The sequence below is a fragment of the Neolamprologus multifasciatus genome, chromosome 14 (assembly GCF_963576455.1).
Source record: "Neolamprologus multifasciatus chromosome 14, fNeoMul1.2, whole genome shotgun sequence".
Classification (NCBI taxonomy): Eukaryota; Metazoa; Chordata; class Actinopteri; order Cichliformes; family Cichlidae; genus Neolamprologus; species Neolamprologus multifasciatus.
The window spans coordinates 29,588,476-29,603,511 of record NC_140452.1 but is presented as its reverse complement, the minus strand read 5'-3'; the positions used below and the strand labels follow the sequence as shown (position 1 = coordinate 29,603,511).

Genomic DNA, 15,036 nt, shown 5'->3' with positions numbered 1-15,036 from the left:
GTTTGAAATAAAAATGAACTGAACTGAACTGAACTGCTTCGGAGTTTGTACGTGCTTTGTCTCTAGGGGCCACCGTAAATATGCTTTTATTTATTCACTCCACATAAAATGTAATAAATAAATCATATAATACAAAAATCAACTATTCACATTTCAACTTTTAACTATTTAAATTTTCAGCTTTTTCCTTTTACAAATTTAAGGTGAAACAACACAAAACACTGCAAACCACAACACAATTAAATATAAATTAAAATATGAAAACAAAAAGAACATGCATATTCTCTGTCACATGGGCCCGCATGAATAAACTTTCTGAATCCTTTATCATCTGCAACCGAAAGTAGTTGTGGATGATTACTATACCTTTCTAATGTGAAGTTGTTGTCCCTGGCTCTCTTTCTCTCTCTCTCTCCCTCCGGCCAGTGTTGCCAACTCCTCAGTAAGGAAAATCGCTATTGGCTGTCCTAAAAGTCGCTAGAAGTCGCTAAATGACGTCATCACCTAATTTGCATAATTGGTCATGCTAATGTAATTGTAATCTATGTTGTTGGAGAGAGAAATAACATCGTGGAAGAGACATAAAGTGAGTAAAAAACGTCCTAAATGCATTTAGAATTTATTTAGAACTACAAATTTAATTTATTTTAGCAATTATTGTTTTTTTAATGTCACAATTCCAACCCTGCTCCTTTACCCGGGCTTGGACCGGCAAAAGTGACCCGAAATAGGCACTCTGGTGGAGTTACTTTGTGTGTGTGTGTTTATAAGTAGTTTTAAACCTTGTGATCCACAAAACAGCATAAGAGTAAAAGAATAAAAGAAGAACTGACTGCGTTACAGCACCCGCTGCTTGTTGAGAGTAAAAGCGATATGCGCTTTCACGTCTTTTTTTTAGCGACTTTTTGTAGAAAAAAAGTCGCTAGGGGGTCTGAAAACTCGCTAAATATAGCGACAAAGTCGCTAAGTTGGCAACACTGCCTCCGGCTCTGTTCCTGTGCTACTGAGTGTAACTACCGCCCCTCCCTCCTCTGCCCAGCGTAAAGCACAAGGCTTGCGTGCGGAGTGAAGCGAAAAAAAGTGCGAGAGACGGGCTGAGAGAAAGAAAAAAAAAAAACCCAGGTGACGGCTCGCGATAAGGAGCCGGCTCGCGTCGTTCACGTCAAAGAGCCGACTTTAAGAGCCATTTCGTTCGCGAACGACCCATCACTATTCACCTGCAGTGTGAACGTAGCCTAAGAATTCAAATAACTTACACAGGCAGACAGACACACAGCGTATATGATGGTAGATTGCAACACGGACACAGAGAAACACAGGGCTTAAATACACAGAGGAGCAATCAGCGAATGGGAAACACAGCTGGGGCAAATCAGGCCTAATGAGACAGGGGAAGCAAAACCAGACACATTAACATAAGACATGGACCTTCAAAGTAAAACAGGAAACATAACAGAGACGCAGACTTGACACAGGGATACAGCAAACGGGAGACAGCAACTATGGATCACAGACAGAAAACCAGAACACTAAAACTCTAACAAAACCCACACAGAGAACCTAAGCTAAGAATAATCCTATGACCTATAAGGCAAAGCTAGAATATAATGAAATAAACAAAATCAAAGAACCAAAAACACGAAACACTGGGTCGACGACCCTGGCAGCCTAACACTTGTACCCAGAATGGTGCACACAGGCTACAGAAGTTAAACACAACTAACACTCTGTTTTCATCATTAACACACTACCACTCAAAATTGAAAACACATGATGATGGCACGATACCACTTTTTTATGTCCGATACCGATACCAATATCATAAATTTGGATATCTGCCGATACCGATATGAATCCGATATAGTCTGTTTTTTTAATCAATAAAACGTTTTTTAATATCTTGCTGCATTTTGTATAAGTTTATACTCAAGTTTAAATAAATAACAACACTAAATCTATTCTGTTATACCTGTATGTAAAAAATACACTGCACCCAAAATATTTCATAGTTCAGCAACACTGATCAATCTAATAAACTTAAACCTGCTCCATCCTCCCTGTTCTGGTATTTTAAAGAGTACTTAGCAGAAATATTAAGCAACCTAACTAATAGGGTTGCAAACTCCCAGCAAAAAAAAATAGGGAACCACCCTCCACCTCATGATGCTTAATCGATGTAATCAAATTTAATTTGATGCAGGGGGAAAATGCACAGAAATAAATTATTTTTCAAGAATAATTAAATAGATTCAACATCTTTCTTCAACAGATTTGCAGACTGCACAGATGGTTCCTTCCCAAAGGAAAAAGTAGTATAGCTTACTAGGGTATATTAGAATTAACAGTTACTATATACAGTAATGGACTTATATATATATTTTACATCAGATTAAAACTTTGGGTGTAAGAGTCAGATAATCGTTTATTAAAAGCTCGACATTTTAAATGAGAATAAGAAAGAAAAGTATGTCTTTGTGCCCCCTTTTCCCTGTTCATGCCCTATCGGCCCCCCTGGCTAAACTTTGCTAGATCCGCCCCTGCACAGTTACCAGCCGTCAGCTGCGTAGAAAAAGATCCTGGTGTAGAAATAATATTAAATAAATTCTAACAACAGCTTATCAAGGTTAAACGTGCTGCTGTTGTTCAGCCGCTGGTTTCCTCTTTCTGGTGCAAAGTGGGCCAAAAACAAAGAAGAGAGACGGACTCACGACAGAAATGCCGATCAGCTGATCATTAATCAGTTTCACGATTGAAGTGGGAGCAGGAGAGAGAGAGAGAGAGGCAGTCGCTCCATATATTGGTTGTTAAGCTTAAGGCTGGAATGCTTTACAAACATTCAGAGATGAACTTACACACTTGCTTTACTTCTCTCTGGGATAACTTCTGGTTTGGTAGCACACAGCCGTTCTATCACGTGACCACACTGCTGCAACGTGCTACGGTTATGAGCCGAGTTAGCAAGTTTTGTGAGGTGCTTTTTTGATATTTAATGGATCAGATTACATTTTTTATTTCTCGCCGATATACGATCCAGGAATTTGGGTCAGTATCGGACCGATACATAATATCGGATCGGTCCATCTCTAGTTGCAACCTCTTCTTCTGCTTTTTGCTAGATTGAATACAGTTTCATCCATGAAGATGTATTCATGAGGCCATTGAGTCAAGCTCAAAGATTCTCTTTACACAACAAACAAATTTTAGTTCTGTAAATGAAATAGTATAATGTATACATGTGCTATGTATACAAGTATACTTATAACTAAATGGTATTTTGTTTAGAATTGAAGGAAGGCCACATGAGGGTGCTCACAACACCAGGAGACACTTATTGTGGATTTGGTCCATCAGAATAAAGCAATTTGACTGCGTGAAATGCAGCAAGGGAATGTAGAAGACAACATAAATGTTGAATCTAGCAAAAAGGAGAAGAAAAGGTCGCAATGTCGTAGGTCAACGTGCCATTACTGAACTGCCTGGCCAGCGTGGTGGAACTGTAACTATCTGTGCTGCCATCAGCAGCTATGGGGTTCTCCACAGTCATCTTACTGTTGGGCCGTACAACAATGAACTTATAGTAACATTCCTAGACGGTCTACGGGATGCTGTGCTTGATTAGAGCGATTGTGAGCAGGCAGAGCATCCCATATCATTTGGGTCAATGTGAGCTTTCACCGAGGTCCAAGAATATGCAATTGGTTTCACAATGAGCAGCATTTTATAAATGTGTTTCTTCCACCGTACTCTCCCTTTTTGAACCCTATTGAGGAGTTTTTCTCAGCATGGAGATGGAAAGTATACGACCGAAACCCTTACACACAGGAAAATCTACTTCAAGCATTGAATGGAGCTTGTGGTGAGACAGGAGTGAAATCTTGCCAGAGCTGGATTCGGCATGCTAAAGGATTCTTTCCTCGTTGCCTTGCAAGGGAGACCGTAGCTTGTAATGTGGATGAAGTCCTGTGGCCTGACCCAGCACAGAGGCGTAATGCTGAGACAGGATAAATTATCTGAATATGCTGTAAAAATATATAATTTTTTAATGTACATATAACTTTTTTTTTTTACTGCAGTTCTTTTTGCACATTAGCTGGTTTTGTGTGGCTTTTGAAAGAAGTGGTTGATTTTGAGTAAAGTTCAAATAGTTTTGGGTCAAACGTTTGGTTTTGCAAGACAAGTTAAAGGTTATGTGAGTGTAACTTGAATTTTACACTTTGTGTTTAGTGTTTTGACACAAAGACATGAGATTTTAGGAAATGTGTTTTAGCAATTCAGAAAAACTGTAACGACAAGTACATTCCTGTCAGGTGAGTTCCTCTGTTCAGACTCTCACTGGACCTGAGCCATCACCTGTTACACCTGTGTGTTTCCTTCCTTGATGACTCTCACGTGTGCTGCGTGGAGGCCTCTGTATCCCATTTCTCACAATAAAGATCTGCCAGGCATTCAGAAAAGCTTACTGTCATCGGAGCAACTTTTTGGTTCATTTGTCACAGACGATTGTTAGAAGATCTGATGGTTTAAATATCCATTTTTTAAAAGTATTGTTTATTCACAAAATTGGCCCCATAACCATCCATTCGTGTCACAGTGCAATCATGGTTGCAATGCACCAGCGATCATCATTGACAGGTCGCTCAGGTCTTAAAAGAGAATTAAGTTGTATTTTTTTATGCATATATTTTTTTCCTCTTATTTATGAAGTACCTCTATAAGTAACAAGTCTTTAATTAGTAGGGCACTATTTCTGAAAAGCAGTTAAACAGCATCTTCAGTGTTATTAGAAAAGAGCTGTTATCCAGTAGTTTAAGATAAAAAATTGCTTTATTTATTCATTTTTGGGTTTGTTTCATTTTTTGCACTACATTAGACAACATCAAAATAGAGTTGTCATTTTTGTTATTTGTGTTTTGTAATCTTTATAAAAGCCAAGAAAAAACACCTCTTAATCTTTTCTATATGGCGAGGTGCTGTGGACATCCAAGTCTGTGATTGTGTAGATTTTTCAAATCAATACCATGGTTGCATCTACTGAAAATCTCTGTGAAGTTTAAATCTCAGTGACCTTGACTTCAAGGTCAGAGGTCAACTTTTCTGAAAATCAGAGGAGTTTCACATTTATAACACAGGTATGTCTACTAGGAGGCTGAAGGGTAGCACTATATATTTATAAACAATAAAAAAAAACAACAATTATTATGCAATTTATTTCCAATTTGTATGGAATTTATTTCTGTAAACATGGTGTTTTAGGTCGGATTGAAGGACTGATGTGATGGTAAGGTGTCCGCTGCTGCGCTTTGAAGATTGGTAGGCTTTTTTTTTTTTTTTAATTTTCACGAGAATTGCTAGTTCCCCTAGAGTTTTGGCCACTCCAACAATCAGACGATTCCCTATGAGCAAAGTGGTCATTATTGGAGCAGCTTAATTAATTTTTCCAGTGTAATATGCTGTTAATATCCTTTTCCAAACCCCGTTTGTGTCTTTATCACTTTTGTCCAGTGTGGAAGATGCCATGCTGGAGATTGACTCTGTATGGTTTTTCAATGTTGATACTTGGGAACCTGTTAGAGAGGCCAGGGCTGAAAAAGGGATGCCGGAGAACCTGAGAGGGTGTTATCCGCTGGTGTGCATCCAAGGCCAACATCTCTTTAATTAGGCTGACAAATAAGCGTTGGCCATCTTCGGGTCCTCGTCTAAACATCATTATTTGTTCGAGGTCATCGAGACGTGTCAGTTTTATGTATCTTGTCTCCAAAGATTCATATCCTGTCTCGTATTTAAATTGTTGGGTGGTCTTGAATGTCCAGCACTGTTGGTTGTAGTTGTCTTTTGAGAAATAGTCTTCAGTGTACACGCCAGCGTCTAGAACATGATCTGGTGGCTGACCCTGAGTCTCTATGATGAATTTCAAAACAGCATAATATTTTTTTCCAGGGTACAGTGGCACCCCTGTAACAAGCTCAACAGCCACCAGCCCCAGAGACCACATGTCAATTGCTTCGTTATAAGGAAGGCCAAGCATAACCTCAGGTGCACTATAACCAACTGTCCCCACACGTTCACCGGGCATCACTGCAGACGCAGGACATACGAGGCCAAAGTCTATAAGTCTGACTTTGACTGGAGACTCATAGCGATTTACAACCATGATGTTTCCAGGTTTGAGGTCAGCGTGCACTATTCCCAAAGAACCCAGGTGGGACAGAGCATTTGTGAGTTGACCTAAAATTGGCCTGACTTCGCTTATGGGGAGACGCCGGTTATTCGGGTCCCCTATGTAGTCCCACAGGCATTGATCGAGGAGTTCAAATTTCAGGCAAACCCGCTCTCTGTCAAGGAAAAAGCCGTTCCATTGAACAATGTTGGCGGCATCTGGATCCAACCTTCTCAGCTGCTCCAGGATGAAAATTTCCAGTTTTGCCTGTTGCAGAATATCAGAGCGGCACTTGTTCACCTTAATAGCCACAACTCGGTTGGTCTTGGTATCACGGCATTTGGCTACAATACCAAAGCCCCCTTCTCCGAGGAAAGCCTCTACCTTGTAGTGGTTTCCCAAAATGCTCCTTTCAACTATTTCAAGCTCATCTGAGCTGAAGGATGGGCTGGCTGACGTGTGTACGAATACTTGCTGAGAAAATTCAACCGAATTTTGAAAACTGCAGTTGATTTTCTCTGATCTCTTGCATTTCAAGTTTGAAGGGTGCTGAAAGACCACAGGGTTTTGTGATCTTTCAGCACTCATGTCAATGCAAGGGGAACTCTTAGGGTTGAAAAAGGGATGCCGGAGAACCTCAGAGGGTGTTATGCGCTGGTGTGCATCCAAGACCAACATTTGTTTAATTAAGCTGACAAACAAACGTTGGCCATTTTCAGGTCCTCTTCTAAACATCATTACTTGTTCGAGGTCATCGAGACGTGTCAGTTTTATGTATCTTGTCTCCAGGGACTCATATCCTGTCTCGTACTGAAATTGTTGGTCAGTCTTAAATGTCCAGTGCTTTTGGTTGTAGTTGTCTTCAATGAAATAGTCTTCAGTGTACACGCCAGAGTCTAGAACATGATCTGGTGGCTGACCCTGAGTCTCTATGATGAATTTCAAAACATCATAGTCTTCATTTCCAGGGTAGAGTGGCACCCCTGTACCAAGCTCCACAGCTACCAGCCCCAGAGACCGCATGTCACTTGCTTCATTGTAAGGAAGGCCAAGCATAACCTCAGGTGCACTACAACCAACCGTCCCCACACGGTCACCAGGCATCACTGCAGACGCAGGACATGCGAGGCCAAAGTCTATAAGTTTGACTTTGATGGGAGACTCATGGCGGTTTACAACCATGATGTTTCCAGGTTTGATGTCAGCGTGCACTATTCCCACAGAACCCAGGTGGGACAGAGCATTTGTGAGTTGACCTAAAATTGGCCTGACTTCGCTTATGGGGAGACTCTGGTTTTTCCGGTCCCTTATGTAGTCCCACAGGCATTGATCTAGGAGTTCAAACTTTAGGCAAACCCGCTCTCCGTCGTGGAAAAAGCCGTTCCATTGAACAATGTTGGCGGCATCTGGATCCAACCATCTCAGCTGCTCCAGGATGTAAATTTCCAGTTTTGCCTGTTGCAGAATATCAGGGCGGCTCTTGTTGACTTTAATAGCCACAGCTCGGTTGGTCTTGGTATCACAACATTTGGCTACAATACCAAAGCCCCCTTCTCCGAGGAAAGCCTCTACCTTGTAGTGGTTTCCCAAAATGCTCCCTTTAACTATTTCAAGCTCATTTGAGCTGAAGGATGGGTTAGCTGACATGGTGAAATGTGTCGGCTTGGTCAGTGAATTGCTAAGTAACGCAGAATTCTCTCAAAACTCTCCAAAAGGTTTTGCTTACTGTCAGGTCAAGGTCCGTTGAGTAGCAAAGTTTAACAGAGCAAAGCTCCTACTTAAGGGTTTTTTCTCTCAGCAAGATGATGACATTACAAGGGATCAAAGGCATTCTACTTTGGATCAAAGGCATTCTACTTTGGATCAAAGGCATTCTACTTTGGATCAAAGGCATTCTATTTTTGATCAAAAGCATTCTATTTTTTCAGTTGAAACACTGAAAAAACATACTGTTTCAACAGGGCAGGCTGTATTTTCTGCTGCAACATCTCAACAGGAAATAATAAGATAAAGACCAGGAAGACTAGTGATCTATTCATATCAGTAACATCGGCAGGTTTCTGGTGCAGGAAGTAATAAATTCAGCCCTCGTGTTTGCACTACAGGTTGCTTTCATGAGTCTTTCTGTTTTTGTGGTGGGGGAATTTTTCCACGTTCCAACGATGTAAACAAAAACATTCATTGTGCTTTCCGCAATGACTAGTAATCTTTTTGTCCTATTGTTCATTTACAGTACAGGAAAGGTTTTGTTTGGTTATGATTGTTTTGCAAGAAATACTTCAATCACAGTGGGGTAGTCTTGATTAAAATGTTATATGAGAACTGTGGCACCATGTGTGACCAGATGTTGGCATGTAGTCGTCGCCAGACTGTCATCAAACGTGTGAAGTTTGGGACAGACTGGACAAAGTACACTTTTAGAGATGAAAATCTTATGTCCAGTAGTAAATGATCAAAATTCCACCACAAACATGGCTTTGACGAAGATGTCCCTTTCTGAAGTAACCCCAACAAGTTCCTGAAGTAACCAAATGGAATTTAACCAGTGACCTCTCACTTTGCAGGCGAATGTGTAAACCAGCGATGCCTGGAAAACACTAAAACTGTGCCAAAATGTCATTTTACATTCAAAAAGTACATTTTGACCTGCTGTGAAGAATGCAAAAAATTTCATTAGTTTGGAAGAATGTTTGGTATATGATATACTTGCCTGACTAATAATAATTTATTATTATTATTACTATTGTTGTTGTTGCACAATGGGACCTTTCCCCTGTGAATGACCAGCTCACAGCTAAAATGTGTATTTTGTGCCATTTATAAGGTCAGTGCTTTACCGTACCTTAAACTGTGCAGGGTAAAAGCCTCAGTTGCTGGGAAAAGCACAGGTGTATTACAGTTTTTCTGAATTGCTAAAACACTAAACCCCATTGTAAAAACTAAACTGTCAACTATGAAAACTCTTTCATCAAATCAATCCCACAGTTGCCAAAATCTTAAACACTATTCATCTGGTTAGGACACCATTTGCAAAGCTCAGTCTCCCATTTACCAAAACTCTAAACACAAAACACACTTAGCAGTGTGGTGCACTTGTTGTTGTGTGAAGGCTGTGTGCAGTAGTGATGTCTCCTGTGTGTCGAAGCTTTGAAGCGTGTGTCGGGTAATCTTGGGGTAGTTTTGTAAAGCGCGTATCGAGGCTTGCTTTGATTACGTATGCAGTGACGTTTGAGGCCTCGCGGGCAGTCCGTACCACGTGACTGATTCAGGAACTGGCTCGCTGGTTTGCACCAGATTCTAAATAAATTGGGCAGCAAAACACAGCTGATTCCCATCACATTGTGTTGTGGAATTGGATTATGTCCCAGTTACATACTTACTTGGACATTTCTCCTTCGATGGAACCAGCAAGGAAGAGAAGATTTTCCCCTGTCTGGCAACATTTAGATCTCATCTCTCCTAATAAAGTATGCACACAGTAATAAATATCACAAATGATAAGTACCATTATATAAATCAACAACACCACAGATCTTATAATCTGATTTCTGTCTTTTAGTTTATTAAAAAGTGAAGCACCACACACTAGTTTGTGTCATTGTCCAGATGTACATAAGAATGATTACACAGTTACACAATCATACCAAAACTCTGTCCTGATAGTTTCCACTTTCTCTTTTGTATCAGACATACTGAGGCAATATTTGGTATAAGTAACCATGAAAGCAATTTATTTATTAAGTTTACACATCACATCATTATAATCATTGAGCCTTTAATCGTCCACTTGATGGCGCAGTAGAGCCAATGAATCATCACTATGCTTCAAACCATGAGTCGACCAGTTGGATGGAAAGCTTCAGTTCATCACAAGGCTTCATCTCACATCACTAATGAAAGCTCTTATAATTTGGCTGCTATTAGAGACCATTGATTTAGGCTCTCTTTGGTTACTACGTGGATCTTTTTTCAGACAAATTAATAAAAAAAATATCATAAATGGAAAAACAGAGTACAAATGTGGACAGTTAACTGGATATTACTGCGCGATTTCAGTGCATAAATACATAAATACAGGTCTGAGACGTAAGTGGTGCAATATTGATAGAGCTCACATGACTCCCTCCTGTTCGTATCCCAGAAATCCACCAGGATTTTAGTGCCTCATATACTGCACAGGTCATCGGCACACCTGTGAGATTCAAGACGACATGCTAAGCAGTAATAATACACCATATTAATGCAAGGTACAGTTACAGCTGGGCTCCGCCACGTTTTATTTTAACAGAGGAAATAAAATATGCAGAGCTAGCTGAGTTGGTTGAAATTCAGTTGTTACTTCAAGAGAATTTCATACAAGAATAATTGAAGATGAAATAGGTTATTAAAGCTGTCTGTTAGGATGCCTGGGTTGTTGACCCAGGGTTTTTGAGTTTATTATATTATTTATAATTTCTAGTCTTTGGGTTTTTGTTAGAGTTCTTTCTTATGGTTTATGTCTCTGTGTATTCCTTTGTTGCTGTCTCCCCTGTCTGCTATATCCCCGTGTCCAGTCAGTGTCTGTGTCTGCCCTGGTCCCACGTCTCTGTTCAAGGCACAAGAACGGCCCTGCTCTCTTTGTTAAAGGATCTCAGTGGCTGTTTTGGTGCACGTGATTACAGCCAGCAGACCATGGAGGAGGCTCTGAAGAAAGTTGAGCAGATGGAGGCTGATCTTGGTGGAATGGAGATCCTGCAGCCCCTCAAACATATTTACAGCCAGCCCTGCATTCCCAATCAGCCCAGACAGGTAACACATAAAGTGGGACACTTTTCTAGGGTGGTTATGGCTCAGGTTGAGCAGCAGATAATGTCTTCTAGGCCCCCAATGCACAGTGCAGAGTGTGTAAATGTGTAGTGTAAATGACAGAAAGTGCTTAGACATAGAAAAGAAATCCTGGAGCCCTTCAAACATATTTACAGCCAGCCCTGCATTCTCAGTCAACCTTGACAGCTAATATACACACTGGCTTACATTAATTTACTGCGGCCTTTAGAAACATTAGCTAGATGAAAACCACTTTGACATAGAAAAAGTGCTTATATTCACCCATTTTTGCAAATAGGTGAATGAGACATGTTGTATAAAGAGATTTGAGTCCTCAATCAGGGTAGAAAAGCACTAAAAAGAATAAGTCCATTTAGTTTCATTTCTGAAACGTAACTCAGCTCTCAGAACAAGATGTTTGTTTCATATTATGTCCTTATGTGCCAACTCTCCTCTCTAGCTGTTTGTCTTTACTGATGGAGAGAACGCCAAAGAAGTGATCGATCTGGTGAAGAAGAATTCAGGTTCTCACAGGTGAAGCCACAAACACACAAATATCTACACAGTTCTCAGAATGAGAGTCCTCTGTGTACTTAAGGAAAACTGTTGTATTGCAGGCTAAGGAGCTTGGGAAAAAAGCATCTGGACTTCTTTAAGTTTCTTTAAGTTTTCTTGAAGATGTTTCACCTCTCATCCGAGAAGCTTCTTCAGTTCTAAGAGTAATTTTTCTTAGAACTCAAGAAGCTTTTTAGACCTGGATGACTGAGAACCTTCACAGACCTGTTGTGTTGCAGGTGTTTCTCTTTTAAAATTGGGGAAGGGGCCAGCTCTGCCCTCATTAATGGGATGGCCAAGGAAGGAGGCTCAGTTCATCACGGGGACTGACAGGATGCAACTAAAAGTAAGACATTAAACACAATTATGAATGAGGATAATAACACCATATGAAGGACCATATTTAACAAATTCATAAAAGATACTACATCATCTTATTTTGCTGGTTTAACTTTTTGGTGATAAATCTAATCCGAGGTTTTTGTTTGACACCATCAGCAGATTCCTTAATGCTCCTCAATCTGCTTTCCCTGCCATGTATTCCAGTGACTGCAAACAAGTCTGCACGTCTTCAACTGGCCCAAGTCTCTTGATCGGTTCTCTTCTCTGAGTTTAAACTAATTTTCTCGACAGATCTCCTTGACATTATTTCACACATGCACACTTTGTCCTGCCCAATGGACATAATCTCTCCGAAATTCATTAAGAGGTTCTGCCTGGCAGCTCCTTTCTCTCTATCACCAATCAGTCCTTTTCATCTCACTTTATTCCAGATTACTTGAAAGCAGCCAACATCTTTCCTCTGCTTTGTTCCCACTGTTTTAGATAATTATGGACCAATTTCCAAACTCTTGTTTATTTCATGAATCCTTGAGAAAGTTGTTATTAATCAATCTGGTTATTGACAAAACCACAGCACTGAAACAACCGTATTAACAATATAATTACTAATGATATTCTTGTGTAGTTGGATAAGGGTGAAAATTCCATTTTATACCTGCTTGACGTATCTGCAGTCTTTGATACCACTGATCATGCTACTCTTATTAATATAATACAACACTGGATGGCATCACTGGTACTGCCTGCAAATGGTTTTCTACATATTTATCCAACAAATATTTCATAATTCATATTAATCAATGTGCAGTGGTGTGAGAAAGTGTTTCCCCTTCATGATTTCCTGTGTATTTGTCTATTTGTCACACTTAAATGTTTAAGATGACCAAACAAATGTACATGTTAGGCACAGATAACACAAGTTATTAAAGGAAAAAATATCCAAACCTAAATTGCCCTGTGTAATAAAATTGATTGTGATAACGGGTTGGGCCACCTTTAGCAGCAACTGCAGTCAAGTGTTTGCAATGACTGGTAATGAGTCCTTTACAGGCTGTGGAGGAATTTTGGCCCACTCATTGGAGGGTTTTTGAACATGAACCGTCTTTTTAAGGTCACGCCACAGCATCTCAGTCAGATTCAGGTCAGGACTTTGAATACACCATTCCAAATTTTTCATTTTGTTTTTCTACAGCCATTCAATGGTGGACTTACTGGTGTTTTTTGTCCTGCTGCAGAACCCAAGTGCAGCTAATTTCTGTTATAATGAGGGGGGAAACCACTTTTTCACACAGGGCCATGTGGGTTCCCCCCCCCAAACCAAATTAATAAAACCTATAAACACCTTCATTTACAAATTACATTTTGGTTTTACTCGTGTAATTTGTCTAATATTTGTTTCTAAAACAAGTGACAAAATAGGAAATCAGGAAGGGGGCAAACACTTTTTCACACCACTCCAGCTTGCATAGCAGAGCTTCTGAGACCTTATCACTACAGCCGACCTCTCCAATCCTGTAACCAGGGTCTCCTAAATGTCCCTCGCTCTGATTTTAAAGTCAGAGGCGATCATGCTTTTGAGATTGTGGTGCCCAAACTCGAGAATGCAATTTGCTCTGCAGCCAACTGTGGTCGACATCTCAGTCACATGGGATTTACCAAAGGAAGTGTCTGTCACTGTCCTCTCTCCACCAATCACAACACTTTTCCAGGGTCAGAGGTCACTGATTTATGCCCAGCTCACTGGACAGGTAGGAGCAGCAGCCTCTCATGTTGTTGTTTAGGTATTTGATGACAGTAATTAACGTGACTTCTAACACTGTAATTCTGTGTCAGAGCTCAGAGGCAGCAGAGGGCTGTGTGACGCTGAAGTACAGCCTGGCAGGTCATCCCTCTGAGAACCAGCTGCACTTCAGTCTCAGACCTGCAGAGGACGCTGGGTAAAACAGTTTAACACAAACAACACTTCTGTTTTGAATTGTGAGTTTCTACGTGTTGAATTTAAAACAGTATTTTCAGAAACGTAACTCTACTTACTGGAAAACAGTTAATAATACCCAAATCTAATGCTGTATGTTTAGTTCTAAACATGTTTCACTTTTTCCCAATGATTATTTCTCGGATTAGGGGTATCATAACATCTAATAGTATATCATTACTGATCAGAAACATATTAGACATGACAGAGTATTCTCAGTCTGCAGTTTGTGTGAAATCAAGGAGACATTGTTTGAATTCAAGTCCAAACACTTTTGTGCAATAATCTGACACTTTTACTATAAAATACACTAAGAACAGACAGATTGACACACACAGGAACATCACCAACAACAACTAATTTGTGTCCTCAGAGCCTGCTTTTGTAAAGAATGGCAGACTTGTCTGTACATTGCACACTGTCATAGTGTTTGTTTAGAGAAGAAAACAAAGCCTGTTTGACTTTTAGAGGCAAATCCATCAGCAGCAGAAAGGAATCGAGATCCTGTCAGGACTCCTTCAGCCTGATAACTGGGGTTAAGTAAAGACAGCATGTCTGTCTGGACTAAAGGTCACCATCCTCTGTCAGTATGTGCGATAGAAACAAAGTATAGCACGATAAATCTTGAAAATATAGTCACTGGCAATACTGCATAATTTTTTTTAAAATAAAGCATTTTTGGAGTTTAGTAGGAAGAAACACAGAGGTTTTACAGTAAGTTAAATGCACTGTTGTCTATGTTTACCAGATTCTCGTTAAAAATCTTTAGATTTCTATTTGGTTTCTTAACAATGTCTCTATGAAGCCCTGTGACACAAATCAATTAGTTAAAGTACAGTCATGTCTTAAAGACATCAAGGCCTGGATGACCTCGAATTTCTTGCTTCTAATTTCAGGCGAAAGCGAGTTTTTGTGCTCGACCCTAAAAATGTTAGAAACACAGAGTCCAGATACTTGACTCCCTCTGCATCCTTGTCTTTCCCCTCACCCCCAACCAGTTGCAGCAGATAGTTGCCCTCCCTGAACCTGGTTCTGCTGGAGGTTTCTTCTCTTTTAAACAGAGTCGTTCCCTCCCAGTGTTGCCAAGTGCGTGCTCATAGGGAACATCTGGTTGTTGTGTTTTTCTTCTCTAATATTATAGGGTCTTTATCTTAATATGCAAAGTGACTTAAAGCAATCACAGTTGTGAAGTAGTGGAATA

At 40.1% G+C, this 15,036-nt stretch overlaps 1 protein-coding gene across 1 annotated transcript; it reads left to right on the top strand.

The window, feature by feature from the left end:
- Nucleotides 1-8,052: 8,052 nt before the first annotated feature.
- On the top strand, nucleotides 8,053-13,687 carry LOC146504302 (von Willebrand factor A domain-containing protein 5A-like). Its single transcript, XM_085130847.1, has 3 exons — nucleotides 8,053-10,945; nucleotides 11,424-11,497; nucleotides 11,758-13,687. The coding sequence occupies exons 1-3, from the start codon at nucleotides 10,646-10,648 to the stop codon at nucleotides 11,846-11,848; spliced, it is 465 nt and encodes a 154-aa protein (XP_084986973.1). The 5' UTR covers nucleotides 8,053-10,645; the 3' UTR covers nucleotides 11,849-13,687.
- The last annotated feature ends 1,349 nt before the right edge of the window (nucleotides 13,688-15,036 follow it).

Excerpts from the sequence above, each read along its gene's own strand:
- LOC146504302 (XM_085130847.1), top strand. The coding sequence starts at position 10,646 with ATGGTTTATGTCTCTGTGTATTCCTTTGTTGCTGTCTCCCCTGTCTGC. Across the intron at positions 10,946-11,423 it reads TTCCCAATCAGCCCAGACAG|CTGTTTGTCTTTACTGATGG; the intron begins GTAACACATAAA and ends TCTCCTCTCTAG. Across the intron at positions 11,498-11,757 it reads AAGAATTCAGGTTCTCACAG|GTGTTTCTCTTTTAAAATTG; the intron begins GTGAAGCCACAA and ends GTTGTGTTGCAG.